Source organism: Larus michahellis, chromosome 1 (assembly GCF_964199755.1).
Source record: "Larus michahellis chromosome 1, bLarMic1.1, whole genome shotgun sequence".
Lineage (NCBI taxonomy): Eukaryota > Metazoa > Chordata > Aves > Charadriiformes > Laridae > Larus > Larus michahellis.
In genome coordinates this window covers 91,054,436-91,082,029 of record NC_133896.1, presented here as the reverse complement: position 1 = coordinate 91,082,029, position 27,594 = coordinate 91,054,436, and the positions used below count along the sequence as shown (strand labels likewise).

Here is a 27,594-nt window from a genome sequence, read left to right as displayed (position 1 = left end):
AAGGGATTGCAAGGTCAGAAAGTGAAGCCAATTTACTTTGAAGACAGAGTTTTGTGCCTCAATCTCTGCAGCAGCCCTGAGACATCAAGAGTGGCCCTGCTTAAAATTGCCTGTATCTTAGCAACATCAATGAAGATATGATGCTGTGAGATGTTCTGCAGAGACCTCTGTTCTGTGAGATGTTCTGTAAGATTTCTCCACTTCTGCAGAACAACTCACAACACGAGAGCTTGTACACTTAGAGGCACACGAGGGCCCAAGGGGCTGGTATTGACACTCTGGAAGAACAAGAAAAACAAGTGGAGTTTTTGATTGTGCGGAGGAGGAGAGAGCCATGTTGTATGCTATAATTAGGAAGTGGGGTGCTATATACAGAGTCTGCCTGTACTGAGGGAGAGACATAAAGGTATCAAATGTGGAGACATGAAAAAGCAGCATGTGAGGAACCTTCACAGCAGAAGACAGCTAATGAACTGCTTAAGAGGCAGAAGTTGGGAATGAGCTTCTGTAGGAAGGCTAGGAAGAAAGAGTTCAGTGTCATCAGCTCAGAGCAAGAGTGATGAATAGATGCTATAAGGCCAGGAGGCCCAACACGATTAAATTGTCTCTTTTTGAAGGGATCTAGAAATGACACCATAAAGGCAATAGCTTCTTTGTGCCTGGTGGTGTGAGGGTTGTCACTGTATCACCGTGGCATTGCCCATGCTACCATTTCCACATGTCTGGGATTACCCTGAGCAGGCCACAGCTCCCCTCACAAATGTTTGAGCTTTATTCACTCCTGTTGCCTTTGTGGCGCTGCACTGAGACCAAGCAGGTGGGAAAGATGGTTCCTGTCAAAAGCGAACAAACAGCTTGTGTTTACTCATGATGGGAAATACTAATGGGAGCATAAAATTAGTGTAAATGTAAAGTAGTTTGTTTTGCTTGAGTATCAGAAATTGACTATTGTCATCAAGTAAAAGATTTCCCATTGTTTTTGACCTTGAGGGTAACTGCAGTTCCCTTTGCCGTCCATTTCTCCAAGAGCATTCCCAGGCACAGTGATAATGCAGTGCTGTTAGGCCTCCCCTGACATGGCCCATAGTTTAATCCAGGTGTGCTCTTTCCACAAATCCGCTTATCACTCCCATCTACCTGCATCATGTAAAGCACAGTGGAAGCCCGCATGACATCCACTATAAGCTTTTGTTGTATTGGCTTGGGTTCTCTCTCCTTTTACCCCTTGTCATGGCTTAAGCCCAGCCGGCAACTAAGCACCACGCAGCCGCTTGCTCACTTCCCCCGGTTGGGATGGGGGAGAGAATCAGAAGAGGAAAAGTGAGAAAACTTGTGGGTTGAGATAAAGACAGTTTAATAGGTAAAGCAAAAGCCACACGCACAAGCAAAGCAAAACGAGGAATTCATTCACTGCTTCCCAGCGGCAGGCAGGTGTTCAGTGATCTCCAGGAGAGCAGGGCTCCATCACACGTAATGGTTACTTGGGAAGACAAACGCCACAATTCCGAACATCACCCCCTTCCTTCTTCTTCCCCCAGCTTTTTATACTGAGCGTGACATCACATGGTATGGAATATCCCTTTGGTCAGTTGGGGTCAGCTGTCCTGGCTGTGTCTCCTCCCAACTTTTTGTGCATTCCCAGCCGACTCGCTGGCAGGGCAGAATAAGGAGCAGAAAAGGCCCTGCCGCTGCATAAGCACTGTTCAGCAATAACTAAAAATCCCTGTATTATCAACACTCTTTCCAGCACAAATCCAAAACACAGCCCCATACTAGCTAGTATGAAGAAAATCAACTCTACCCCAGCCAAAACCAGCACACCCCTCTACTCATTTATGCAACGTTTTCCTTCCTGCATTCTATTTCTTGCCAGAAAATCCCACTGGATCCTAGAGCTGTAGCTGAGCTATGAACTTTCACATCCGGATCCAAGTGCTAGGTTGATAGTACAGGCCCAACTCAGTGTGAGCTACTAGCTTGCCACCTTGGGGACAAGCTGCTGGCCCAATATACTCTCCAGCAGAAGAGTGCTGGGTTATTCAGCCTAGCTGTTCCCCTTTTGTTATGGATATTGGAAGTAGGCATGCTTTCCAGTGGCCTCTGCTGCTCTTCCTAGAGAGTTTCCCTACCTGCTGACTCCTTATTTTACCACAGCTATATACATCATGAATATATATCACTGAGAATAATCATTACAGAGAACGTGATATAAAGTTCAACAAAATTTTTAGGTTTTATACACTCCATTGTCAATGGCGGTGACCTGATACTGACACTCTTTCACTGTGGTTTCTTGGTACCCTGGCATGGTAAGGCAGCTGCACCCTGTAGGAACGGGGATTTTTTTTCTGTATCATATCTACTTTTATATCTTCAGTGCAGAGATTTTTTTTTTTTACAAAAACCCGAACAAGCATACAAAGGTACACCAACAAAGATGCAGGTTTGTATCTGGACTTCCAATTTATGCCAGGAGAGCCATGGTTAAAAAGGATAAACATAGTGGTTACTTTTCTGACTCTTTGAAATCAGCTCACCTAATCAGGAGACTGTAGAGATGTAGCCTCAAGTGCCAGTAAGGAAGCTTGATGATGTCACCATCCACACCATTTAGAATGTGTTTGTCGTAATAGATGAAGGGGTAGAGAGGAAGGAAATAAAAGATTACGTGTGTCTGTGAGGTACGTGAGGTAGCAGAGTTAAGCCTGCATTTTCTAAGCACAAAGTGAAATCTTGTCCCTAGGAATTTCAAAGTTTTTGAAAATTCATTTTACAGAAATTCTGACAATTCTTGACATAGAAAAAGATAGGATTAAGAGCAATGTGTTGTGATAAAAAATTTAGGAAAAAAACACAGGATGATATATTTATTTTGATTTTTGCAAGTAGTAAAAAGTTTTCTATTTAGGTACTACAAGCCAGTCCTGATAGAAAACTAATTACCAAAAGACCAAGTGTGGCAATACATGTTAATATTCCCAGTGTCCTGGTTTCTGTTGGGATGGATAGAGTTAATTTTCTTCCTCGTAGCTGCTGTGTTTTGGATTTAGTATGAAAATAATGTTGATAACACATTGTTTTAGTTGTTGCTAAGTAATGTTTATATCAAGTCGAGGACTTTTTCAGCTTCCCATGGGAGCTGAGAGGGAGCATAGGCAGGAGAAGCTGGCCAAAGGAATATTCCATACCTTAGACATCATGCTCAGTATGATGGGGTCAGGGATCAGTGACCACTGCTCGAGATGGGCTAGGCAATCGATCATTGGTTGATGACAGCAATTTTTGTTGCATCACTTTATTTTGTATATTCTTTTACCATTATTATTATTTTTCTCTTCTGTTACTGTTCTATTAAACTGTCTTTGTCTCGTCCCACGTTTTTTTTATCTCCTTTCTCTCCCTCTTCCCCCAACCCTACTGGGGAGGGGAGAGTGAATGAGTGGCTGCGTGGTCCTAGTTGCCAGCTGGGGTTAAACCACGACACCTAGACAAAATTACATTTAAATGGACATTGATAATTTGGGTTAATCTATGTAACAGGGAAGAACTGTAATTATCCATAACCAAGCATAATAAACTGAAGAAATGTCAGAGTTAAGCTAAACTGAAAGCAAAGAAAACACTTTGGAACACAGAGAGGCACACAGGTGTTTTAGTTTTGTCCTTTAGTGAGCTATACAATAACTGTTCAGCCACAGTTAAGCTACTGTCTAAAATCAGACTGAACTGATTTTTTTATGAAGAAACCTAAGACATTTTGGATGCCCTCTGTAAGTCCGTATCTTATGCTGAATGATTCTAGAATTCCTGGCCCACGTACACATTCTTGGATTCTCCAATTTCCCATTCAGATTGAGAGAGAAAAGTTACAGAAACGAAGAAAAAAAATGGCAGCAGCCTGTGGTCACTATGCTACCAGAGCTAGATAAAGACATAGAGAACTACCATTGCCAAACCTGCTATTTTCTGAGTTGGCTTTAAAGCACCAACATATCTTATATGCCAGTGGATTTCACATGAGGCAGAGGTGACTTTCTCCCTAGCCCCAAGGTCAGGATTCAGCTACAGCCCTCCTTAACGCTTTCTTTAAGATGCTTCTAGGTTAGTTAATATGCATAGTTGTTTTAGGTGTGTTTTTATTCAGCTACTCAGTCTATTAGTCACTAATTACAAATATACATCACAATTAAATTTCATAGTACTTAGAGCTGGGATATATACCAAATGGAGAAGAACCCTGAGGTCAGATGTGAGAATCCTAAGGGAGGGGGCAGCGGGAGAAGAAGGAAGAGAAACACTGTGAGAGCATAAGATTAGACTCTGCTGCACAAAGTGTATTCTTAAGGCATTCAGGTTGCACAGATGTATTCAGTAATGGCATTTCTTAGCTTGACTGCATGATGCTGTCACCTACTGGAACCTGCTGTATTATTTTAAACAATTTTTTGTGTAAAACAGTAGACCGATACAGAAATTGAAAACGTGACTGATATTGATTGATGGAAACATTTGGGAAAGTTGGAGAATGCCTTCATTACTCGTTAGATAGCTACAGACGTAGCTTCTTTAGGCAAGAAGCTATCACTGTGGCATTGACACACAGTCTGGAACCAGGGGACAAAGTGATTTTTCTGAATGAAACGAAAGCTAAGTAGTCGCTTTTCTTGTGTTTCAAGCTGGAATGAGAAGTAGGTCAAGTTGGGTGTAGATACATTCCTTTCGCTCTTACCCGTGGATAAGCCACAGATTTGTGAAAAGTTTGGGGTAAAACCAGCTATGTGTGCAGCTCCTGGGATACCCTCTTGATTGTTTCTTTATTGTTCTGTGCTTGGTTCCCTTCTAGGAAGCAGGTTGCTTCCTTCCAGCAGTGTTGCTGGCTCCACTGGAAAAGGAAAAGGCAGCAAAGCAGATGCTCAGCACCATAATCCAGTAAGTGCTTTAATAAAATGTTTCCTTCTCACTTGCACAGCGATAAGGACGGGAGAAAAAGAGACAGACTTAATTTAGGAGGCAAGGCTTTGCTGGCTGAGGGTTCTCTCTACAACTACTTGAAAGGACATTGTAGAGAGGTTGGTGCTGGTCTCTTCTCACAGGTAATTAGCGATAGAACAAGAGGGAATGGCTTCAAGCTGCAGCAGGGTAGGTTTAGGCTGGACATTAGGAAAAAATTCTTCACAGAAAGAGTGGTCAGACACTGGAATAGGCTGCCCAGGGAGGCGGTGGAGTCACCATCCCTGAATGTGTTTAAGACTCGTTTAGATGTGGTGTTAAGGGATATGGTGTAGGGGAGAACTCTGTGGAGTGGAGTTGTTGGTTGGACTCGATGATCCCAAGGCTCTTTTCCAACCTAAATGATTCTATGATTCTATTCTATGATTCTATGAAAGGATGGGAAGAAGGTGCTTGCAGGGAAGGTTAAAGAACTTCCTTGTTCTGCAGGCCTCCATTTTGTGCTGCGTGTGAGGCCGCCGCTGGAGGAGAGTCTCGGCGTGCGCTGGGTGAGGAGCACAGGTAACGGACATGGAAGAGCGCCACAGCGCCATGGCTCAGGGTGGAGGCAGGCCCCTGGGCTGTCCCTGGCCTCACAGAAAGAGTGCAGCAAGTACTGTAGGGCTTCACAGCAAATAGACTTAATCCTACACCTTCTTCCCCAAATGATCTTCCGTGGCCAGCTGACTCCGGCCTGTTTAATCGACCTCAGCTCTGCCTTTCTTGGTTGCCGGCTCCCTCTCAGGGAACAGCGTTTCCCATTGAGACACCTCTCCCTGCCCTAATCTATGCTTAGCTTTATTCTCTTCTTTTTCTTCCATTGTTTGGTTTCCTTTGCTCAGATGCCACCTGGCTTTACCTGTCCCTATTCTCTGCTTCCTATGGTTTCACTATTTTGCTGAACCACTTTCTTTTTCTCATTTTGTGACTTTGTGCCTATCTCTACTCTTGCTCGTTTGCTTTCAGCCTAGCATTGGTTGGACCTACTTCTCCATGCCAGTTTCACAGCTTTTCCAGACATGGGAAGTGGGACTGGATCTCCTGATGAGGTCTGTAATAGAGCAAAGGGAACACAACTCAAAGTTTGTTCCCTAGAGTCTGTAATCCAGTTTCGCCTGCATCGCTGAGAATTTCTCTTTTGGCTCAAAGTCCCTTTCCTTGCCCAGTATCTTCTCTGGCTTGACAGGTGAACAGCATGCTACCTTGAAAGTGATGTGGATGTGAGGCTCTCAGGAACTATTTTGGTATATAGCAAAGTAGAAGAATTCCATAAAGAAGTTCTTCTTCATGGAAGAAAATTCTTCCAGCTATTCCTAAATAGCTGGCAGTTCTTATTATTGCTTAGCATCTACCCACGTGCCTGGTAAAAAGACACAAGTGTTTAGATCCTCTTATGTTTTTTTCAAGTAATGCTCCACTTTTGGCTGCCCTGCCACCTGGTGGCATTCAGAGCAGTCAGATAAACAGTTCAACGGTCAACTCCATGAAGCCAGGTAAAAAAGCTGGTGCTTAGCTCTGAGACTACTTAAATGCACGCTACGCCAAAGACAAGTACCGAGAATGTATAGCTGCCAGCCAGCGTTCACTGGGGTAATCAACAGAGTCTGCCAAGTGCTTGTGCATGCGATCAGGTCTCTGTAACGCAGGAGTAAGGCTGCCTAAACAAGAGGCAGAACTTCCTCAAAGATCTACTCCAAAACAGACAACTTTTTCTCGAAGTAGGTATGCAGTCAGAATTGCAACAATATGCATACTCACTGAGAGAGACGCAAAGGCTGTAATCGCTTACTAGTGGTTATCAAAGGCAACATGCAATGTTAAGGAAAATCCCGAGTTTGGATTTTCCTTCTTTCAGTAGTGTTTAAGTACTATTTTAGTACCTAAGCCTTTGAGCATTTTATTTCCACTGATTTCAAGTAGGTCTAAGGGCATCTAAGATCATTTTGGGACATATGTTGCAGTCTCTAAGATCCATCTCATTTGGTCCATCTGCCAAATCAACAATGTTTTGTCGCAAAGGCTGTTTTTTTTAAGTCAAGCTGGTTTGAAGGACAAAGCTTCGTGAGACCCTGGCTTTCACCATGAGATTATTTCAAGATGTTCCTTGCATTCTCTCCACCTCCCCACCAGAGTTCATTTACCTCCTATTTCACCTGTTTCTCAGACAGCACTGCCTATGGCAGCGGCCCCAGGTCACTGGGATGATCTGGCTTAAAGTGATGTTTCAGTCATTCCGTTTCTAATCACAACCTCAGAATCAGTCTGATAGCACAAATTGGAAACTAGCAAATTTCAGGGGGGAAGAATAGTAAAAAAAAATTTCTTTAATGTGGCTTCAAGGGACTCAAAGAAATCTATGGTGTCCACATAAATGATAACTTCCCCGCAGTTCTAACTCCTAAATAAATGTGGCCTCTTATATCTCACAAAGATTTCCTTAAATTCCAGGCTGGATTTGCCCAAAGACTAATGGGTGCACTGCTGGAAAGGAAGAAAGAGGTCTCAAATTATAGGATATTTCCTGAAGAGGTGTAGGAAGGAAAAACTGTGGCCAGGGGAACAAATTATATTCTTAGAACACTTAGAGCTGTAAGAACATGCATGATACAGATATTTTTTTTTCTGATGCTTTGTTCCAGGATTTGCAGTTCAAGTGAACAAGCATGAATATGCTTTATCTTAAAGTTCAGAAAGAGACAAAAAATGGAATTCCAGCTGCTGCTAGTTCTTCTGCTTCCTTCAGTGATGTGTCAGAGACAGCCAGGAACCACTGAGAAATCAAGCCTCATACAAATCAATTTCAGTGTGTTATTCCAATTCAGCCAATACAGGGCCCGGTTCAAACTAGTTCAGTGTGAAATTTCTAACTACTGTAATCAGAGATGAGAGTGAAAATCAAAGCCTTTTGGTTTTAATTTTATTGCTTGCATCTCTTTCCCTCTGCAGACTATATGATGGGAAGTCCCTCAGAGCCCTATTCAAATCACCTTTGGATAGGCAGCAATTAGGCCATCCTCGAGGAAGCAAAACACAGTCTAGTTGATAACTGAACCAAACTTATATGGTATTCACCATTGTCCTCCAAAGACATTACTGTGAAACTGGCACTAATTAAAAACCCCTGCAAGGTCTGGGGTCCATGCCCAAGAATGCCTGTGTGTGGTGGTCTTCTCACATGTCAGTCCCTGCAGTACAAAACACTGTCCAGGAGGGGGGACAGTTCCTTTTGAAATACTTGATTGGTTCCCCAGATTTTTCTTTGGGCTTGGAATTGTCCCTCTTTCTTCTACTCTTCTCTCTTGTGTCCCCTCCACTTGCCATACTGCAGAGTAAAAGGAAGCGTGAATACCTTGTCCTGTGCTTCTAGTGTATATGTAGTTATCTTGGACTTAAAATAAAAGGAGAATGCAGCCAGCTTCTCTTCGGCTGTGTCCGTGTGTGTGTGTGTTTCTAACGGACAGGCAAGAAGAGTCTGAGATCACAGTCCCACAACAAAAATTTAATCCTCATGCTTTTAGAATAAAAGAAAGAACTAATCAGAAAAGAATAATGTTTAATCTGCAAGAAGTTAGTGTTTCATCTTTTATGTTAATCATTAATCTTTTGAAAGAAAAGCAGCACATTTGTATTGGTAAAGACCTCACCAGACTGGTAATACTGGCAAACCTTGAATTTCTTCTTAATTAGAAATGAGAATGAGCTGTAAAGTTAGCCATTAAGGACGAGAAAGTAATCTTTCCATAAAATTGGATACATTCAGATAATTGCTGAAGACTGACCATGTACATATGTATTTTCATTCATATACTTCCCCAGGACTTTTCACATCTTGGGACTTGGAACTGATGGAACTGGTCCCAGCCATTTTTCACCTGCAAAGCAATCCAGCACAAAAGAGAAAGTTAAGTTTTAATACACAGAAGTGATTGGCCAGTCACATCCCTGCAGTAGGATGAGCGTTCCTACTCCTCTTTTGACGGGTAATTACTGATGATGGAATACAGATTTATATCTTGTTTGGCATACTTCAGCCAGCGCCATAAATCCTTCACCATCTAGTCACAACTGAAGCTGTACAGAAGAAGTATTTCCTCTGTCACAGATGAGAGATTTCTACAGGTCTGTGGCACTCCACGTGATGGTGAAGCCAATTCTTTTTAGGAGTCCTTTTTTGAGGGACTGGGGGTAAGGAAGAGAAAAAGGGTGGAAGGCTGGGGAGTGAGAGAAACAAAAGGCAAATCTGTTGAAGTCCCTGGAGTTCAGACTACAAACCAGGCTGTAACACTCCAATCGGGATTAGTGACTATCATAGGGGGTGTTGGGTTTATTTTCCTCACTCTCATTTTCATCAAGAATATTTTTATACAATCAGAAATCCATCCAGAAAAGAAAATAAACCTCAGCAAAATTCCCTTCTGTTTAAGCCTAAAACTAATTTTAATTTACATTAAGATTTGCTGCTGAAATTTTTCAACAAATGTATAAGGGATAAGTATGTGCGTAACTCTTTCCAGTGACAAATTCTAGTCAAATGCCCTCTAACTCATGCAAAAGCAGGTGTCTGAGTTTTATTAGTTATCACAACCTATTCCAATTCTCTTCAAAAATTTGAAGTTCGTATTCTATTAACAGAAAAATGAAAAGAAAGATGGTCAATATATGTATTTCTGTTTAAAAGTTGTGTAGTTAAGTAATTACAAATTATGTATTGGGAAGCTGTGATAACGTGCCTTATATTAAGAAGGAACAGATGTAAAATTAAAATGTTAAAGCTACAAACAAAATAAAAGCAGTATCAGCCATAGTCTTAATCCTAGTCAAGATCTAATGCCCGGTATCAAAAAGTTAAATATGAACATTTTGAAAACTAAAGAGTTTCAATAATAATTTGAGTATGGCACGTGAAGCACAAAGCCCTGAAACATACAAAGAGAGGATGCAGAACTCGAGTTACTTCTTGTTTGGAAAAGGACTACATCTCTGGCCACTTGAACTGTATGTTCCAATCAGCAGTTTCATCCCATGAGAAGGATACCAATATTATTTAATATTTGAAAGACCTTAAGAGCGTTTTATTTAGCTTATTGCACACTGCATTAGAAGAGGGTGAAAGCATGAAATCAAAAGTGAAGTTATAAGGTACACTCACCTATAACACTGCCTAGCAGCTCTAAACGATCAGAGCCAAAAAAGAGATGAGGTTCTCCGTTAAAATGTGCCACAACAGCAGGCATCCCAAATGCCTATTGACACCGTGGAGATGAAACAGAGAATGTTACAATGAGAGAAACTTTTGCAGACACATGATCAATCTTCAGGAATAAAAAGCAAAAGCTTTGACTTTTTTTCCTGCCCTTCTTTTCACCTTCTTCATTCTTAAGATGAGTCTAACGTAGCCATCAGAAAGTAGGGGACTCTCCAGAGCTTGTGTGCCCCTTTTGAAGGTGCAAAAAAAGCAACCTGATAAATCCAGAGTTTTATGTCAAGTAGCGACAAATGGTATCTCTTAGTACTGGTCCTGTAGCTCCCCATTCTTGCTGTCCCGATGGAGTGAGCTGAATGGGTCAACCTTGGTTTCCCAGATGACAAACTACCGACAACAGTGAGTTAGCTTGCACATGTTCAAAAAGCAAAACCGACCTGTAGTGCTTTATATGGTCTATATGGTGCTTTCTACTCATCACCTTCATTGTTCCTTGCTTCCCAGTATTCTCAATAGGGAAGGAATGCATAGCTGTGATGCCAAATGGCATTGGAAGGTTCTCACCCCATGTTTTATTGCTTCCTCTGTTGTCTCTCTCAGTCGGTTCTTCACTGCAGGGGATGAAATCATTTCAAGTAGCTTCTGGGTGAGCTCTGATGATAGCCCAGCCTGTCTGGCAACCTGAGAAAAGATGATATAAATACTGAACATGATATGTTCAGTACATGAACATAAATATGATATAAATACTAAACATTCTCATTCCTACTATGGTCTAGTTAATTTAATCTTCAGTTTTATCACCCAAGGTCTATTACCAAAAAAATTACAGAGTACTGTTGAAGCACTGTCTTGCTGTATTCCCCACCCGTTCATCATTTATCAACTTTCAGATACAAAGTAGAAGGGATATTTTAAACTTCTAAGCCCCAAATCTGCACTTTTTTTCAGGAGTTCCTAAACAGAAAAAAAAAAAAGAAAAAAAAAAGATAAATACTAAGTGTAACCTCTGATCCGATGACTTACCAAATAACTTACCCCCCAAAAAATAATGTTCTGAAAAAGAAAATCTTACAGTACAAGCCTGCTAAGACAAAAACAGTTTGTGTAACAAATGTGGTCACGCAGGATCTGTAAGTGGTGCTGCACGAAAGAGACTGTTAACTCTCACAGGTGTTAACAGTTCCCAGTCTTAACTGCTGTTTCCTTTTAGCCTCCTCTGTGCCTCTGCCACACAGGAACGAGACAGCGGCCAAAGCTAAAGGTCCAAAGTTTATCAGTTAACATCGCAGTTACAAGTACCTATTTTAATAAAGTATTTCACAAAAGAATTAAAAAATGCTTACAGTATTGCACATGGGCCAGTAATCCTGCACATGCAGGTGTTAATGATTTTTTCTTTCTCTCCCTCAATCACTTTCTCATTTATTATCCACATTTTATTGTACCTTCTCCTACTCCCAGATCAGGGAGCTTAGGAGCTCTTTTTGACTCTGCTTCAACAGGAGATAAGTGTAGCACTGGAGTAGAACAAAATGCTGTGTGTGCTTGGCAGCCACAGTGTTTAGACTGCAATATTTACACAGAGACGTAGTATCTGGTCCTCACCAGGTTAGGGCAGATGGGGTAACTTAAGCGGACTGGGGCAGGATTCAAAGACTATACATTGCTTCTATAGTAATTTAAGTGAAGTTACTGCTGACTAAAACAAAAAAGAAGTAAAAAAAAATACTAAGGAACTCTATCAAGTAAACAGCAGTCCATTTTTCTAATTGATGTGTAAAATAAATTCACCTATAAAGACTCAGATGAAAAGGCTGGGACCCCTCACCCACCTTTGGATGGCATATCTTCAGAAGAGAGGTAAGTCTAGTACTTGCAGCAGGGGTGAATGAAGGGAGACAGAAGCAAACAAGGAGATGCCTACCTCTCTGCCTTGCGGAAGACAGAGGCATACTCACCGGCCGCCAAACAGTAACTAAATTACACAGAGATCTTTCTGAGTATGAAGTTTGTTTCTCTGAAGTTATGCATGTCCTTGCTTTATCTTTATTTAAATAATGATGTATTCAGAGACTACATAAGGGCTTTCTGCACATATTTATGATACAATTTCTAAGCATGTAAAAGGGCAATACAACACTGAACTTAATAGTAAAGCCTGGCTCCAAAGTGTTGCATTTCACCTGAAGATTCCATATAGCAGCAAAACCTCAATGCATTCTGGAGACACTGTTCATATTTTCACTACTGTTTTGTTAACAGATAATGCATTGTCCACTGTGGGTATCTTGTCAGATGCATTAACAAAAAAGGAGATTCTTTTTCCGAGTGTCATTCAAAGCATAACAAAAAATATAATAAAATAAAAATCATTCCAAACAGAGCTGCTAGGGAAATGAAATCCACTTTTTTCTAGCTGAAATTTTTCAAAGCTCCAAATTATCATTTGATTAAGCTGTCTTCATTTTTATTACTGATCCAAGCCATCAATAAGAATCACTATCAGAAACACAGAAGCACCAACAAAAAAAGAGACACTTACAGCCAATATATTCTCCGGCTGACTGATATCTTCACACTGGTAAAAGAATAAAATAAATAATTCAGTACCTAAGAACAAAAGCTCAGCAGTTTTCTAAGAAAATATACATAAAACCAATACTAGTTGCTGGAGAAATTTCCTCAGAAAAAGTTGTAAGTCACCTAATCTGGGAATGTATTGATTTCTGATACAAACTACTGATCCACTCAGCCCACAGGATTCATCATACACACCTAAAAAAAGGCAAATTAAGCTGACTACAAGGTAGTTCTTTTCTTGTAATGGCTCCTGAACCTCTAAGACCTTAAGTTTTCTGCTATGACTCTTCATTAAAAGACATTTCCTTTCTCATGCTCGATTTCCACATTTGGGCGAAGTGGGGCAGGAAGGGTGACAGAGAAAGGATCAGGAAGTCGACTTCATAAAATACTGACCTGTGACCAAAAACGTATCCAGAACTCTCTAGATAAGGGTTCCAAGTATCCTGGTTGTGTCATATCCATGGCTGTGATAAAGCGCATGGCCCCAAGAGTGCCTGGGATTAGTGAGAAGACAGAGAAATATACTGAGACGAGGCACAGGATCAGTAACATATACTGCCTGCACAACCGCTACCTAAGAACAGTATGATCTTCTCTGTAACAGTCCCCAAACTACTAGTAAAGCTTATGTTGACTCACAGTATCTTCCATGCTAGTACCATTCACAAGGATGTTTCTCCAGAAGTTCCTTTTATGGTTAAAAATGCACGTACTTCATATTGCTCACAGATACAGCGAGAGGCTGTGGACAGGAAATCCATCTTCACCTTTACTGTTACGCAGGACTTGAACCAGAAATGCTGAAGTTGAAAGACAGCAGCTAAGCTAAGTCTCTTACTTACTTGTACCAAAGATACGTTGGAAGTCACCTTCTGAAATTTTTACAGGCACTTGGTAGTATTTTGCCATCCTTTGTATATCCTTCAGCATGTACTCTCCACGCTTTGGCAACATTGCTGGGGGCTTGTTACCTTTCAGAAAAAGTTCTGTTTAGATTGTCAACTATATTATAATAACACCAGACAAAACAAAACTGGACAAATTAGACCTCATGGCTAAGGCAAAGTATGATTTCATACCGGCTTACAGAAACATACACAGCTTTTCCAAAGATAATGCTAGGATTTAAACATGGTTTATTTTGGTTTTGCACAGATCAACTCTTTAAGTTAGCAGAGTAAGTTTTAAACCAAGGCACATATGTCCTAGCAGGGATTTATATTGATTCAGACTGATGACTTTTAAGCTAAACAACTACTAATGCATGGGTAAACAAATGTAGAGACTTGTTAATTTCATGATTTATAAATGTCAGTGATTAACTTGTTCTAATAAGGCCACAAGTTCTATTTTATGGCATACTTGGATCCTTCATGCATATTACAACCTGCAAGCGTTCCACAAATTAATTCTGGCTTAAACTCAACAGGAAACTTGTAGGAAAACATTCCATATGAAATTATTATTATCCTGTTTTAGCATCATAAAATCATGGAATCTTCATGGTTGGAAAGGACCTTTGAGATCATTGAGTCCAACCATACACACCCAAAAAACCCCTACAATCTCTGCCACTAGAGCATGCCCTGAAGTGCCAAATCTACACTTTTCTTAAATACTTCTAGGGATGATGAACTTTGGCATAGACTGTCTGTGCTGCGTGAAATTCCTCGTGGCTGCTTTCTCAGTCACTACTGAGCTCCACAACCTTATAATTGATCTATTATTGGTGCCAAAACTTAGTTTAAAGCGGGCTCTGCACTCACTAAGAGCTTTCCCCCCAGTGTCCTACTAGTGAAGGCACTTCCCCACAGAGCTAATCTCCCCGTATTGCCTACCAGTTGCTTGCATTATGCCGCCAAGGAAAGCCGGACGCAAGCGCAGATCAATATTCCAGATGTGCTGGTACCGGCAGAGCACCTGCAACATAAAAAAAGCAGTGACGGACAGACAGTCAGAGGAGATGTCTGTAAGAGCTGCGTGCAGCTAGGAAATAACGCTAATAGACACTGCAGATAAATGCTTTTCTATTACATTAGTGATGGGGATAAAATCCTTTTTTGGAGGCTGCCCGAGAACTCCCATCTCACAAAAACTGAAAGGACCACATTTGTATTACGACTGCACAAGTGTAAGCAGCGGTAAATAAGGATAAGATCCCGCTTATGAGTGCACACCCGCATGTGTTAAACATCCTAACTATCCCGAAAGCACAACGTTCAGCAAAGAAGCGCCGGCCACCGCTGCCATTTGGCTGAAGACACGCCTCCCCGGGCGCCCCTGGTTTTCAACAACCCCATGAAGAAACCGGAATAGCGAAATGCCCCTCAAAAGTGAGGTAAAACTAACACCGAAACTGCTGGCGGGGAGGGCGCCGCCGGCAGCGGGGCGGGAAAGGCCTCGCCAGTCGTCCGGGCGAGCCGCCCTTCAGCCGCCTGCTGAAGGAGACCGAGGCCGAGGCAGCGGCAGAGCGACCGCCCGGGCCCGGGCCCGGGCCCGGCCCCGGCAGGAGAACGGCGGAGCGCCCCGAGAAGGGCCTCCCTCCGGCCGCCCTCACCTCGAACCCCAGCCACGAGTAAGGGGACACCACATCGTAAAAGAGCTCCACCAGCGTCCGCCCCATCTCGGCCTCGTCCCGACCTCCGCCGCTGCCGCCTCTACCCAGCGCGCCCCCGCGGCACCACCACCTCCCCCGGGGCGGGCGGTGGCGGAGGCGGGGCGGCCTTCGGATCCCTTAGGCCGCGCTCCTCCTTCCGCCTATCTGGTTCTTTCTGTCCGAGGCCCGGTCCCGTCTGTGAGGTGCCCTTTGCCGTCTCTCCTTTGAAGGCCGGCCCGGGAGCGGGAGGAGGGGTGAGGGCGGGAGCCCGGGGGGAGCCTGTGCCCTTCTCCATGGCGAGGCGGGAGGAGAGGAGGCTCCCGAGGAAGGGAAGCCGGGCGCTGACTCAGCGGAGCAGCCCAGCATGTTTTCCCGGGAGCGCGCCTTCCCTGCTGGAGCCTGTATGTAAAATTAAAAAAAAAAAAAAAGAAAAAAGGCAAAAAAATTCCCCCCCAAAACCGAATCAGTTGGGGTAACAAGTTGAAGTTCTTGCTAGCTGGAAAATTCATAGTTGTGAACCATTCTTTCTAAGTACGCTGACATTTTTAAGTATTTTCTTACGCAACAATCTAAAGCACAGGAAGCAATTACTATTTTTCCTTTTTTTTTTTATTATCCTTTTTTTCGGGTATTGTATTGTGTTACACTAGTCAAATAATCTGTAAGTCTCATTCTGTCTCCTTTCTGATATTTAAAAGTCTTGGCAAGTATATTCCAATATCCCATTGAATCACGTGGGAAGTAGAATCGTAGAATGAAAGCACCTTAAAGATCATCTAGTTCCACCCCCCCTGCCATGGGCAGGGACACCTCCCACTAGACCAGGCTGCCCAAAGCCCCATCCAGCCTGGCCTTGAACACTTCCAGGGATGGGGCATCCACAGCTTCCCTGGGCAACCTGTTCCAGTGCCTCACCACCCTCGTGAAAATTTTTTTCCTGATATCTAATCTAAGTCTAACCTCTTCCAGTTTGAAGCCATTACCCCTCATCCTATCACTACGTGCCCTTGTAAAAAGCCCCTCTCCAGCTTTCTTGTAGGCCCCCTTCAGGTACTGGAAGGCCTCTATAAGGTCTCCCTGGAGCCTTCTCTTCTCCAGGCTGAACAGCCCTAACTCTCTCAGCCTGTCCTCATAGTAGCAAGATAAAATTTTGCCACCATGTTGGGGTTTGGGTCACAACAAACTAGGGCACACCATCTCGTTTTTGATATGCTCAGTAAATTCATTTCACTATTTTAGGTGTGGCTTATGTACGTGAGCAACAGAACAAAGCCGGCTCTTCCAAAAGCACACAGCCTGTGCTAATTCCATCCTCTCTTTTTTCAGGTGACTCCTCATCCTCAGAGACAGTCACAATCTGGCCTTAGAGAAGTGGATTTCATCTCTTATGCTCCCTGATCTGGAAGTGCAGTATGTTTCCCCACCACCTTCTTCCACCATTGAGTATTTGCTCTTTGGAGTAACTGAGGTACCATCTACAGACTCGGCTTTTTGGTCTTTTCTTCCTCCCTTATATCAATTAATAATATTGAATATGCTGGGCTAAATTCAGCTCTTGGATGAGCATCTCCCACTGGGTTTTATAGGTTTCTAAGTGCTCAAAAGCTCTGAAAATGGGCCTGTTCCTCTTCAATAAGTTAAAACATTAATGTGTCTAACTTCAGACAATAGATTTTAAATGTAGAGATTATAACAGTTTCCAGCATAGAACCATGGTTTCTTACAAACTTTTATGCCTTAGAAAAATAAGACGTTCATTATAATAGAACTGTTTGTCTTTATAATTAACAGGTTTAATCTATGAAACTATATTGATTGGTCATTACAGATCTACCCTTGGAAAGAAGATGCGCTGTTTCACAGGTAGTTCTGAAATGACATCGTAAGGATGGGCTGACGTCATTAACAGCTATAATCAATACGTGTTTTCTAAATGATTTTGAGTGCTTCTACAAATTGAATCCAGTTCACTTTTTTGATTTCAATTCTTCATTCACTGATAGTATAAACAATCAAGAAGTTCAATTTTCCCTTGGAGAAGCCAGACTAGCTCAGAATTACTGCTTATATTACATATTATGCTTATTTATATAAAGAGAGGGAGAGATTGGCTGAGAGAGTCAGATTGGCTGCCTTGGAGTGGAGCACATGTCGTTCCTCTTTGTGTTTAAGGTGTTTGACTTAGCTGTCTAAGGTTACCCAAACCATGCGTTACTTAGTGCTGTCCATCTGAACATTACATCTGGCAACACTCATAGTAAGGTAAAAAAATAAAGTGCAGACAGAAAGAAGGAAGCAAAACCCACTCTTTGTCCTCTAATTTATTACTTGTATACTCTTACTGTATAACTGGTATGACTGTGGGAGATAATAAGTCATGACGGTATAGAGGCAGAAAAGAGAACAGCTTTTCCCTCCAATCAAATGTGTGATTCACTGGTACAAAATTCAAATGACGGACATGCATGTAAAGTGAGGACAAGAATAACCTCTTGCTGAGTTTCTCGTCTCACAAAGCACTATCTAGAAAATTTATTCTAGTCCTCACATTCTGTGTGACAAGCAAGAATATCCAAAAGATGAAATGATATAATAATTACGTCCAAAAGACGTAATGATTGTTTTCTTGCAGTTCAGTCTCCATTCCTAATAATCTCCAGAAAGCTGCCTTGTGTATCTGGAAGGAGAAGCATAAATTTGAGAGATCTTTAAACAGTTTCTAATAAGAAAAGATCATAACTTGAAAAATTAACTCAGCAGAAAAAAAAATTGCAATGAAAATATTCATAAATAAAAAGCAAAAGTGTTCACACGGTCTTGGCAACAAGAAACTAAGAGGGAAATTAGAAAGATTTTCTTAACAGTCATGCTGAAAATAAACAAAACTTAGGTAAACTAATCCTAAATGCAGGTTGTTCGTGTTCTGCTAGTACCCAATTAGCATTTTGTGAACAGAGGTGTATTTCCAAAAAGGGTCAGTACAGCTCAGCAGTATCTGTCAGCGTCCCAGCTCTTCAATGTCATCATAGCTTGTATCTTCAAGAGCAGGGGATGAATGTCTCTCTGACTCAGAGGTCCTGTTTCCTGACACATTAGGACTCCGGTCTGAAAACATGAAGGGAAGAACACTCAGATAAACGTATATCCTGCAGGTATTACCTTTATATAGTTGTGCACTTGGCAGCATGGCCTGTCCGTTGTCTTCTCCAGAGATGAGAACCATAGATATGCATCGCTGTGAAAGCCCTGAGAAATGCTTGTCTCATCCAGCCTCCTGCTATACGTACACATATGCAAGGATCAGGCTTACTCTTCCCAGAAAACGAGTTACTGTTCTAACTGGAAACACTTCTAATAAAGGCAATTCTTCAAAATCCCTAGATAGCCCAACTCCATTCTACTGCCTCAAGCGTTATCTGACACGTTGCAAATTTAGTAGATCGGTCCTTGTCCATCCCACAAGTGTGCCCTGATGTGGCTCCTCATAGGAGCTCAGCCCATTGTCTTTGTTCGAAACCCATTAAGAAGATGTAACACACCTTACTTACTGGGGCGTGTTGTTGCCTGCAAAGGTAGGAGACTTATTATGAGATAAAGGGGAAGAGCATCTTGGGATTATAGACAACTTACTATGGGCTGCTTCGAGAAGGAAACAAAAGCACAGAAAAGGAGGGATCAACATAGTTTGGGGAGGAAGAAACATGAGAAAATGGAATGATAACGGGATAAAAGGGGCTGGTGGCAAGTAAACCTTACCCTCGGAGTGGTCCCTCTGCCAAAACCATGTGTCTCCAATTTAGAGACAAGGATGTCAGGCAGGACAGTGTCAAATGCTTTGCACAAGTCCAGGTAGATGATGTCAGTTGCTCTTCCTCTCTCCACCAACTCTGGAACCCCCCATTGTAGAAGGCCACCAAATTTGTCAGGCACGATTTGCCTTTAGTGAAGCCCTGTTGGCTGTCGCCCATCACCTCCTTATTTTCCATGTCCCTTAGCATAGTTTCCAGGAGGATCTGCTCCATGATCTTGCTGGGCACAGAGGTGAGACTGACTCACCTGTAGTTCCCTGGGTCTTCCTTTTTCCCCTTTTAAAAATGGGGGTTATGTTTCCCCTTTTCCAGTCAGCGGGAACTTCACTGGACTGCCACGACTTCTCAAATATAAGAGTTTGCTTAGTAAATTCCACTTCTAACTGCTTTCCTGATGAAGGGGGCTCTCCATTTTGTGTGTGTGTGTATGGAGGTCTAAGTGCCAGCAACCAGAGCTGGACCATGTGTCAGAGGGGTCTGTGCATCTGTGGTGCCAGCAACTGGAGAGACTGGAGTGGACAGAACTCTTCAAGTGCTACCAACTCGGGTGGGACTCTGAGTCTCGGGAGCTCACATGCCCAGGCACCAGCGGCTGGGAGAGGTCAAGGGATCCAGGTGCTAGTTACTTGGTAGACTGGATGTCTAAGCCCAGTTACTGGGGGACGTGTTGTGCATATGCGTGGGTGTTAGTGTGCATGTGGGTTTGTGAAGTAACTGGAAAGCCATGGTTTTTTCCAGGACCAGTTACTGGACAGAGTGTCTAAGGCCAGTTACTGGCAGAAGGATAGTGTTCGTATGCATATGTGCGTGTGTAGGTCTGATTACCAGAAACTGGAGTGGGTCTGTGGGCCTCCAGGGTCCGTACATGCAGATGCCAGCAACTTGAGAGACCTAGGATCCAGGGACAGCTACTGGATAGATTGTCTAAAGCCAGCTGCTGGAGGGATCCATATATTGTGTGTACATATACATTTTCCACTAATTGGCTTTCATTGTGGTCATCCAGGGAGGGGAACAGGATGAGGCTATTGGTGCGGCTTGTGCTTTAGTGCTTTGTTTTCGGTCTGTGTTGGCTCTACAAGCCAGCCTTGTGTATCTGCATCTATGTATTATATGTTCGTGCATATATGTGCATGCCTGCGCATGCTCAGCCTCACTACTGGCTGGATGTAGGGACATGGAACCTCCATCAGACTACCAGATTTAGCAAACCCTACTATCTTCTACTTGTTAGAAAGCAAACAACAGATGGGAGAGATGAATATACTTTAGCTATACAGAGTTTTTGCGAACAGCAAAGTTTGTCAATGCAACAGAGCAGCTTTGTATGAAGTCAACAGCAAGTGAGGTTCACAAAGACACTGAGAATTCCTTTAAGCAAGGTAGAGATATATACAACTTTATATATAATGTTAAAATGAATATAATCACGGGCTGTTAAAAAAAATCTCTAATGTTTCTCTAATCACTTTGAGTCCTAAAACATTTTGATTATTATTTTATGTCTTCAGTCTGTCAAATATATTTATCACTACCCCAAAAGGTGGAGTTGAGCTGCTGATCAGAAGGTGTTCCACAGTTATATTGAGAAAGAAAAGTCTATCTTAAATATTTTTTTTGGCTAATTCTTTTTGAATTAGATGGGCCTGACAAAATTTAGTGCTAGGATAAAAACCTAGCTGAATCCATCCTCCAGGCACTATCCACTGTCTTTAAAAACTCACAGAGAACAGGCTCTGAAAGACTGGGAAAACATGAACAACATATACTTATTTTTAAGATGATGTGTGCGATAGAAGAAACAAGATTAGGAGTAGAAGAAAGTTCAACTTCAGAAAGATATGAGAACAAATAAACTACTTGTAAGGAGTCAGAAGAAAAAAACCTGGTAGATAACAGATAACATGGATTTGTCAAAAATAAATCACACCTGATAAATCTGATTTTTCTTTTTGATTATCTAAAAATACTTTTATAAGGGAGTAGAAAAAATTTTCACAAGATACTTTTATAAGTAAACTAGAGAAATATGGTCTAACTCAAAGCTCAGTAGATTGGGTACAAATTCAGTCAAAAATGGTATTCTTAGTGTAGCTCAGTGTACCAAATAAGATCCTTTGACAGCCCTAGATACAACTATGTATTTTTATTAACTCTTAAGATAAAAGACACCTGTTCTTATTACGTTTTCCAGATGATATTATAGTATACTGTAATTCAAATGATCCTGGCAGAGTATTCATGAACATAGAATGAAATTTAATAAGGACACTTATAAGACTACAGATGAAGAGAGAAGTGATCAACTGCATAATTAGAAAGATTGGTGTCTAATGGTGTGTAGTATTTTACAGGCCAGGATTTGAAGTTGCATCAGGCCAGACATTGAACACTCTTGGGAGTGTTATGCTGTTGCAAAAAAGGGAAACTTCACACTAGCATGCATAAACAGAAGGATATCCTGTAAGACATGAGGTGGTCCTTCTGCTCTACATGCCACTAGTAAAGTCACAGTACCATGCTGTACAGAAATACTGTAAAATTTTGGGTTGGAAACACTTTTTGGAAGATACGGACCTATTGACACAGCCTGATTGGAGACATACAGAATGAGCAGATGTCTAGTCAACAAGACCTAAGTAGAAAATTGACTAATTTAGGTTACGGCAGTCTAGAGAAATGAAATACAAAACAGAACTGAGGGGAGATATGTTAACAGTCTTCAAGTACTTAAAAGGCTGCTACAAAGATGAATGCAACTCCTGTATCTCCATGGTCATTGTAATTAGAAGTAACAATTTTAATTTGCAGCAGTGAAAACTTAGGTTAGGCCACAGGCAAGAATTCTATAGCTGTAAGGAAAACACTGCCTGGGTATAGATTACCTGCAGACGTGGAAACACTGCGACTGAATGGCTGTAAGAACAGAATAACAAACATCTGACCTACACTTTTCATTTAAGTAAGTAGTGTTCCTCCCTGACAGTAGTTAGATAAAACCTAGGTGATCCCTTCAGGTACCCTCCACCTTGATTTTCCCTGAGTTCGCTACAGTAACTATAGATTATGAAAACTAACAGCACTGCTCTTCTGGCCTCACCTGTCTGTGATTCCTTGTTTCTGTCACTTTCTTCAGAGATCCCAATGATTTCCTGCTCATTCTGCCCAGAAAGAGAAGCATCTTTGGGTCCAGGAGCTTCTGTCACATCATCATAACCATCTTCCAGGGCATTTCCAGGCAGTGGAGAGACATCTGGAACAGTACAGGTATTAACTGTAACAGGGAGAGATCTTCCGCTAGAGAAAGCAGTAGCTGATGATCCAGCAATAAGGGCCTGTAATACTCATATTATCATGATGATAATGAATGATCATAAACCAAGAATCCTTCTGAGGACTCTAAGGTATTCCAGACAACAATGGTATAGCTCCAATAATTGTTATACATTGCTGTAACAAGTAGAAAGCGAAAATCAACATGGAGGAGGGACAGGAGGGGAAAGACGATCTGGAGAAGTAGACAATTAGTGACAGGCTTTATTTCAGAGTAAGATTCCCCATTGCATTTCATAATTGAACAATGACAAATTGCTCCTTGTTTATCTCTGTGTAGCACCTGCTTCCTTGTCTTTTCATTACTTTAACCACCTTCTATTAAATTTCTTTGAAATGTTCTAGCTAAGTAGCCACCCTTGGTCATTTGCCTATGGTTGTGGTTTAAGCCCAGCCAGCAACCAGAACCAACGCAGCCAGTCGCTCTCTCCCCCCTCTTCCAGGGTAGGGAGGGGAGGGACAAAAGGAGAAGAAAGGGAAAAAAACTTGTGGTCTCGGATAAAGACAGTTTAATAGAACAGCAATGGAAGAGTAAAATAACAATAATAATAATGGTAAAAGAATACAGAGAATAAAACGATACAACACAAGTCACTCTTGCCACCCAATGACAGGTTGCCCATCCCATCCCGAGCACTAATCGCGGATTCCTGCCCCCTGCACAACCCTCATTTATATACTGAGCTTGACATCTATGGTATGGAATATTCCTTTGTCTGTGCTCCCTCTCAGCTTCTATGGGAAGCTGAAAAAGACCTTGACTAATGTAAACGTTACCTAGCAACATCTAAAACAATAAGCCAGGACACTTATGGATGCATGGCTACAAATTTAGGCCAAACCTTTAGAGAAAAATGTCTGCAGTTCTGCTTCTCTTCTCCAGGCTGAACAACCCCAGCCTCATAGGAGAGGTGCTCCATCCCTCTGATCATTTTTGTGGCCCTCCTCTGGACCCACTCCAACAGGTCCGTGTCTTTCCTGTACTGAGGTCTCCAGAGCTGGATGCAGTACTCCAGGTAGGGTGTCATGAGAGCAGAGTTGAGGGGCAAAATCGCCTCCATCAACCTGCTGGAGGTCCCTCCGGATGTCATCCTTTCCCTCAAGCGTATCAACTGCAGCACTCAGGTCATTAATGACCTATGTCATTAATAAGGATATTAAACAGTACTGGTTCCAGTACGGACCCCTGGGAGACACAACTTGTTACTGATGTTCATTTGGACATCGAGCCTTTGACTGCAACTCTTTAGATGCGGCCATCCAGCCAATTCCTTATTCATTCATAAAACTCAGTTTTGTGAGTAGCCAGCGCTCTGATTCCTCAGGGGCAGCTAGCGCTGTGGTCTGTACTCAACTGGAAGCCATCCCTCAGAGAATATTAGCTTTCACTGTTTTATAGTATATACATACACACATGGGCATACGAATAATACGTATATAAAATTTAAAGTCAATCAAAGCACTCCTACTTCACTTTTTACCTAGTACTCAGTATTCAATCTGAATAAGAAAAAGAGATCTTATTTGGAATAATTGTCTTTGTGATGAGCATTTCCAAGCAAGTACAGAAAAGAAAAGCTTTTAATTTAAATAATAAAAAAATCTTAATATAAGGAAAACAACAGAAATAAAGACGTAACACAAGAGAGAGTTAGGGATATGGGCAGCCGAGGTCCAAAACTGCTTGTGCATTTGGCAGTTGAACTCTGAGACCAGCTGAGAGCTAAGATCAGCTGTAGGAAAATGAAATCCTTCTCCAAACACTTTCTCTTCCTCAGCTTTTTCAAATTAAAACAAAAAAAAAAAAAAACAAACAAAAAAACCACATCTGGAAAACTGCTTTTTTCTTCAGATCACTGAGATTAAAATTCCCTGATCAACTCCAATGGTATGCCACTGTTCTTATTTGGAGCTCTGTCTAAACTCTCCCCATTTAGCTCAGAAATGAAGCTTACAAGCTGTTACAGCTGCAATTTCTGGGAGAAGCAGCTGTCACATTGTTGGATTCATGTGACTGGATCTTGTGAAAAGTGCAATAATACTAGCAAACATTTATTTTCAACTTCCGATACAGAAGAGAAGACTAGCACTTGTATACGAGATTGTATGACATTCTTCCACCACAAGAGTTAAACAGAAATTTTTTGGTTCACATCAAAACATCAATAGTGGACATGAAGTGCAGCAAGAAACTAGTTTAATCACCAATAATGCTTTGGAAATGAAAAACTACTCTGATTTTGGGTCTCTTTCTTTATAGAATACCCATCTTCTATTACCTTGAGTTGCTCCAGGACCATTTTCTTCATCACTGTCCCCGCTATAAAACCGTGCCTTTGTTTTTGAACTCTCTGAATAATAATCTAGGAGAATGAGAAAGAGTGCGATATCAGATTAAATTCTCCTTACCTGCTAAGACTGCATCATGAGGAAAAGAATAGGCTACAGCAATACCACACAAGTCAAGAAGGTTCTTGGGCAGTCAGTATTACTCCTGCAAGGTAAAGGGCTTACAGAATCCCTCAGGGGGCTCACAAGGCCTCTCGTGGCTCTTTGGGAGGCAAGCCACGACACGAGAAAAGCAGTCGACAGGAGGAGGCCTACAGAGACACATAGCTGCTGGGAAGGAGATACAATTATTCCTTTGTTTGTTCCTGCTTCAAATAATTGCAGCAAAAGCCTTTTTTTGGCGGGGAAAGAAGGGGTTTTTTTGGTTGTTTCACCTATACTGACCTATGGTCTATGGCTGCAGTGAAGATAGCACAGAATGAATTGTCCCTAGGAGAGGAATTGTCAGAGTCCAGTGGGCAGGAAACCCCTCTCCTCAAATCTAGGAATTTTCCTTTTCCCCGTGGATTTGGGAGCTGCAAAGTATCAGATGGGGATCTGGGCCACCAGGAGGAGATAGCCTCAGTTATTTTCCTTTGACAAGATCAAGACACACAGACCTGAAAGGCCAGTCATGCTCTGCTTTTCCCTCAGTAGGTTATAGTCGATCTCCTCATAGACGGCCTCAGAGAAGGGGTCATAGGGTAGTCTGGAGCCTGAAAGTAAAAGGCAGTGATCACTCACAGTCTCTGGGATCGTGAAAAGGAGAAGTGACCCAAATTGGGTCTATGTGGCCTAGTTGGTACCCAGAAATTCACCAAGAGGTGCCAGCTGGGGATAAGCACTGCTGGGCTGAATCTTTCACTGCCAGATGGTAAGTGAAAATCTCAGCTTGGCAGCAGATGCCATTCATCCCGGTCACCCATCCCCCCAGCCTCCCCATCCAACTAAACGGCTCCAGCTGTGTGGAGGAGGTGTTCCATACCAGTCCTGAGGGACCCACCTCTCTGCTGTGCCCTGGCACTTCGGATCTGTCCAGCGAGAATGGCAAGGACCATGCAGAGCAGGGCCCCCAGGACAATGCAGAAGATGACAGGCATTGAAATTCTTGTGTTCTCTGTTGCAGGGCGGCGGGGACGATCTGAGTGGAAATGAAGAAGCAATAGGTAGAGAATCAGGTGACCCAAAGGGCTGCTTCTCCGTAGCCTCCTGCTGTGCTGGCAGGGTCAGGCGGGCCACCAGCTGCCCAGTTGTGGGTCCTGCTCAAGCAGCCAGAATTCAGCAGCTGGGGATAGTGCCACTCGGCTCTCCTTTGCAAAAGGCTGCAGGAGATGCTTTCTCATGAGCTGGAATATACTGCTGATTTACCTGCTATGCAGTATCGGGGACATTAAATCCTCATTTGATGGGAGAAAAAAAGGGGGAAGAAGGAACGTTTTACCTGCTCTAGTGGGCGATGCTGTTGTTTCTGTCACACCTGCAAAAGGAAGGTGAGTCCAGATTAAGGAAGAGGCAAGTGTGAAAAATAGCAAGAACATCTCCACATCATTTGTGAGGTTCCTGTAGTCAGAATTATGAGGGGGCTAGTCACTGGGATGTACAGCTGACATAATGTTCCTCTATCCACCTCCTTCCCAGGTCTGTGTAATAAGCCAAAGGACCAGTCACTAACCGGAGCAATTCACAGCAGCATCTTCCTTATGATCACAGTTCTTGCCAAACAAGGGCTTGGCAGGACATTCCCAAAGAGACAGCTCTGTTCCTTTGCAGTGCACCTTCTCCAACCAGATGGGACCAGTCCCATCCCCAAAGGCGGCTTCACTCAGAGCAGACACAGCAGATCCACAACCCATCTGCCTGCATACAACATTAGCATCTGCCACGTCCCAGGAATCATCACAGATTGTTCCCCAAGAACCTTGGTGCCAAATCTCCACTCTGCCTGAACATCCGTTCTCTCCTCCTATGACTCGTAACTTCTCCCTGTCTGCAAAACACAGAAACCTTCTGTATTGCTGAAACTGCAGGAAGGTCCGAAGTGACCAACAAGGAGAAACAAAGAGGGAGAGGTACCTGAACAACTTGTAGAGTTTGGACACTCAGCAAATGTGGCTGGAGACATTGCCTCTTTTCTTCCTGCAGAATTTAAATACTGAGGTAAATTCATTGTTCTCTGAAAAGAGCGAGGGAGTATAAAATGCTTGAAAATTAATTAAGTAAATTTTTTCCTATGAGATATATATATATATATATATGGCCTATTTAGTATTTGGTGGATCACTTTGTCTATTGCTGTGAATTAAATAATCTTCCTGATGACTGTGCTTTCTTTATTCTTGTGTGAGGCAGCCGCAGTCCCTTTCAAGAGATCTGAATGTCATCTAGAATTCATTTGTATTATAGTGGGAACCCACAGGTATGAAATACTGTCATAAGAGCAGGCATTAGAAATGGACCTTTAGAACTGAACTAATTCATACACTTGTCCATGGCTGTGCGCGTGCATGTGTGTACATGTACATATGCGCTGGTATGCCTCCATACATGTAGAAACACATACATGCCTCCAGACTTCTTGAGAAGTCTGATCCTAACTCAGATCCCACAGACTGACCATGTGTCATGGATTTTTGCTTTAAAAATACACAATGGCACCATCCTATCAGGGTCTTCTTGGGATTTCCACTGGGTAACTGCACTCATTGACACTCCTGTAATTTTAATTCACTCATTTACATCAAGGATATAGC

At 42.3% G+C, this 27,594-nt stretch overlaps 3 protein-coding genes and 1 long non-coding RNA gene across 13 annotated transcripts in view; 2 read left to right on the top strand and 2 right to left on the bottom strand.

Annotated features, from left to right (window-relative positions):
• The window catches only part of LOC141744762 (rap1 GTPase-activating protein 1-like), a 52,536-nt gene extending 44,126 nt beyond the window's left edge, over nucleotides 1-8,410 (top strand). For all 9 annotated transcript variants that reach the window (XM_074591550.1, XM_074591513.1, XM_074591532.1 and 6 more), the window contains 3 exons: nucleotides 4,844-4,929; nucleotides 5,440-5,511; nucleotides 7,629-8,410. In XM_074591550.1, coding sequence (XP_074447651.1) covers nucleotides 4,844-4,929; nucleotides 5,440-5,463 — 110 coding nt within the window. In that variant the 3' untranslated portion in view covers nucleotides 5,464-5,511; nucleotides 7,629-8,410. The remainder of the gene's footprint in view (nucleotides 1-4,843; nucleotides 4,930-5,439; nucleotides 5,512-7,628) is intronic.
• A 57-nt stretch (nucleotides 8,411-8,467) lies between these two features.
• Nucleotides 8,468-15,777, bottom strand: GSTK1 (glutathione S-transferase kappa 1). The gene is made up of 8 exons (XM_074591677.1): nucleotides 15,336-15,777; nucleotides 14,617-14,698; nucleotides 13,621-13,749; nucleotides 13,172-13,272; nucleotides 12,738-12,773; nucleotides 10,757-10,873; nucleotides 10,139-10,232; nucleotides 8,468-8,861 (listed from the first exon to the last, which is right to left on the bottom strand). The coding sequence occupies exons 1-8, from the start codon at nucleotides 15,399-15,401 to the stop codon at nucleotides 8,812-8,814; spliced, it is 675 nt and encodes a 224-aa protein (XP_074447778.1). The 5' UTR covers nucleotides 15,402-15,777; the 3' UTR covers nucleotides 8,468-8,811.
• Nucleotides 15,778-22,064: 6,287 nt separating this feature from the next.
• LOC141744759 (antigen WC1.1-like) overlaps nucleotides 22,065-27,594 on the bottom strand; it is a 28,020-nt gene continuing 22,490 nt past the window's right edge. The window contains exons 9-15 of the mRNA XM_074591375.1: nucleotides 26,918-26,980; nucleotides 26,517-26,831; nucleotides 26,286-26,321; nucleotides 25,848-25,985; nucleotides 25,465-25,560; nucleotides 24,796-24,867; nucleotides 22,065-22,436 (exon numbers count right to left, since the gene is read on the bottom strand). Of these exons, the coding sequence (XP_074447476.1) occupies nucleotides 22,138-22,436; nucleotides 24,796-24,867; nucleotides 25,465-25,560; nucleotides 25,848-25,985; nucleotides 26,286-26,321; nucleotides 26,517-26,831; nucleotides 26,918-26,980 (1,019 nt within the window). The 3' untranslated portion in view covers nucleotides 22,065-22,137. The remainder of the gene's footprint in view (nucleotides 22,437-24,795; nucleotides 24,868-25,464; nucleotides 25,561-25,847; nucleotides 25,986-26,285; nucleotides 26,322-26,516; nucleotides 26,832-26,917; nucleotides 26,981-27,594) is intronic.
• On the top strand, nucleotides 22,066-27,029 carry LOC141744865 (uncharacterized). Of its 2 annotated transcripts, XR_012587611.1 has the most exons (4): nucleotides 22,066-22,450; nucleotides 23,400-23,532; nucleotides 25,971-26,334; nucleotides 26,483-27,029. It is a non-coding gene; the product is annotated as an uncharacterized LOC141744865 (long non-coding RNA). The 2 variants fall into 2 exon arrangements; XR_012587607.1 differs by having other exon boundaries at nucleotides 25,971-27,029.

Excerpts from the sequence above, each read along its gene's own strand:
- GSTK1 (XM_074591677.1), bottom strand. The coding sequence starts at position 15,401 with ATGGGGCGGACGCTGGTGGAGCTCTTTTACGATGTGGTGTCCCCTTAC. Across the intron at positions 13,273-13,620 it reads CCAACGTATCTTTGGTACAA|GCACTCTTGGGGCCATGCGC; the intron begins GTAAGTAAGAGA and ends CACTAATCCCAG. Across the intron at positions 12,774-13,171 it reads GGATACGTTTTTGGTCACAG|TGTGAAGATATCAGTCAGCC; the intron begins GTCAGTATTTTA and ends TTCTTTTACCAG.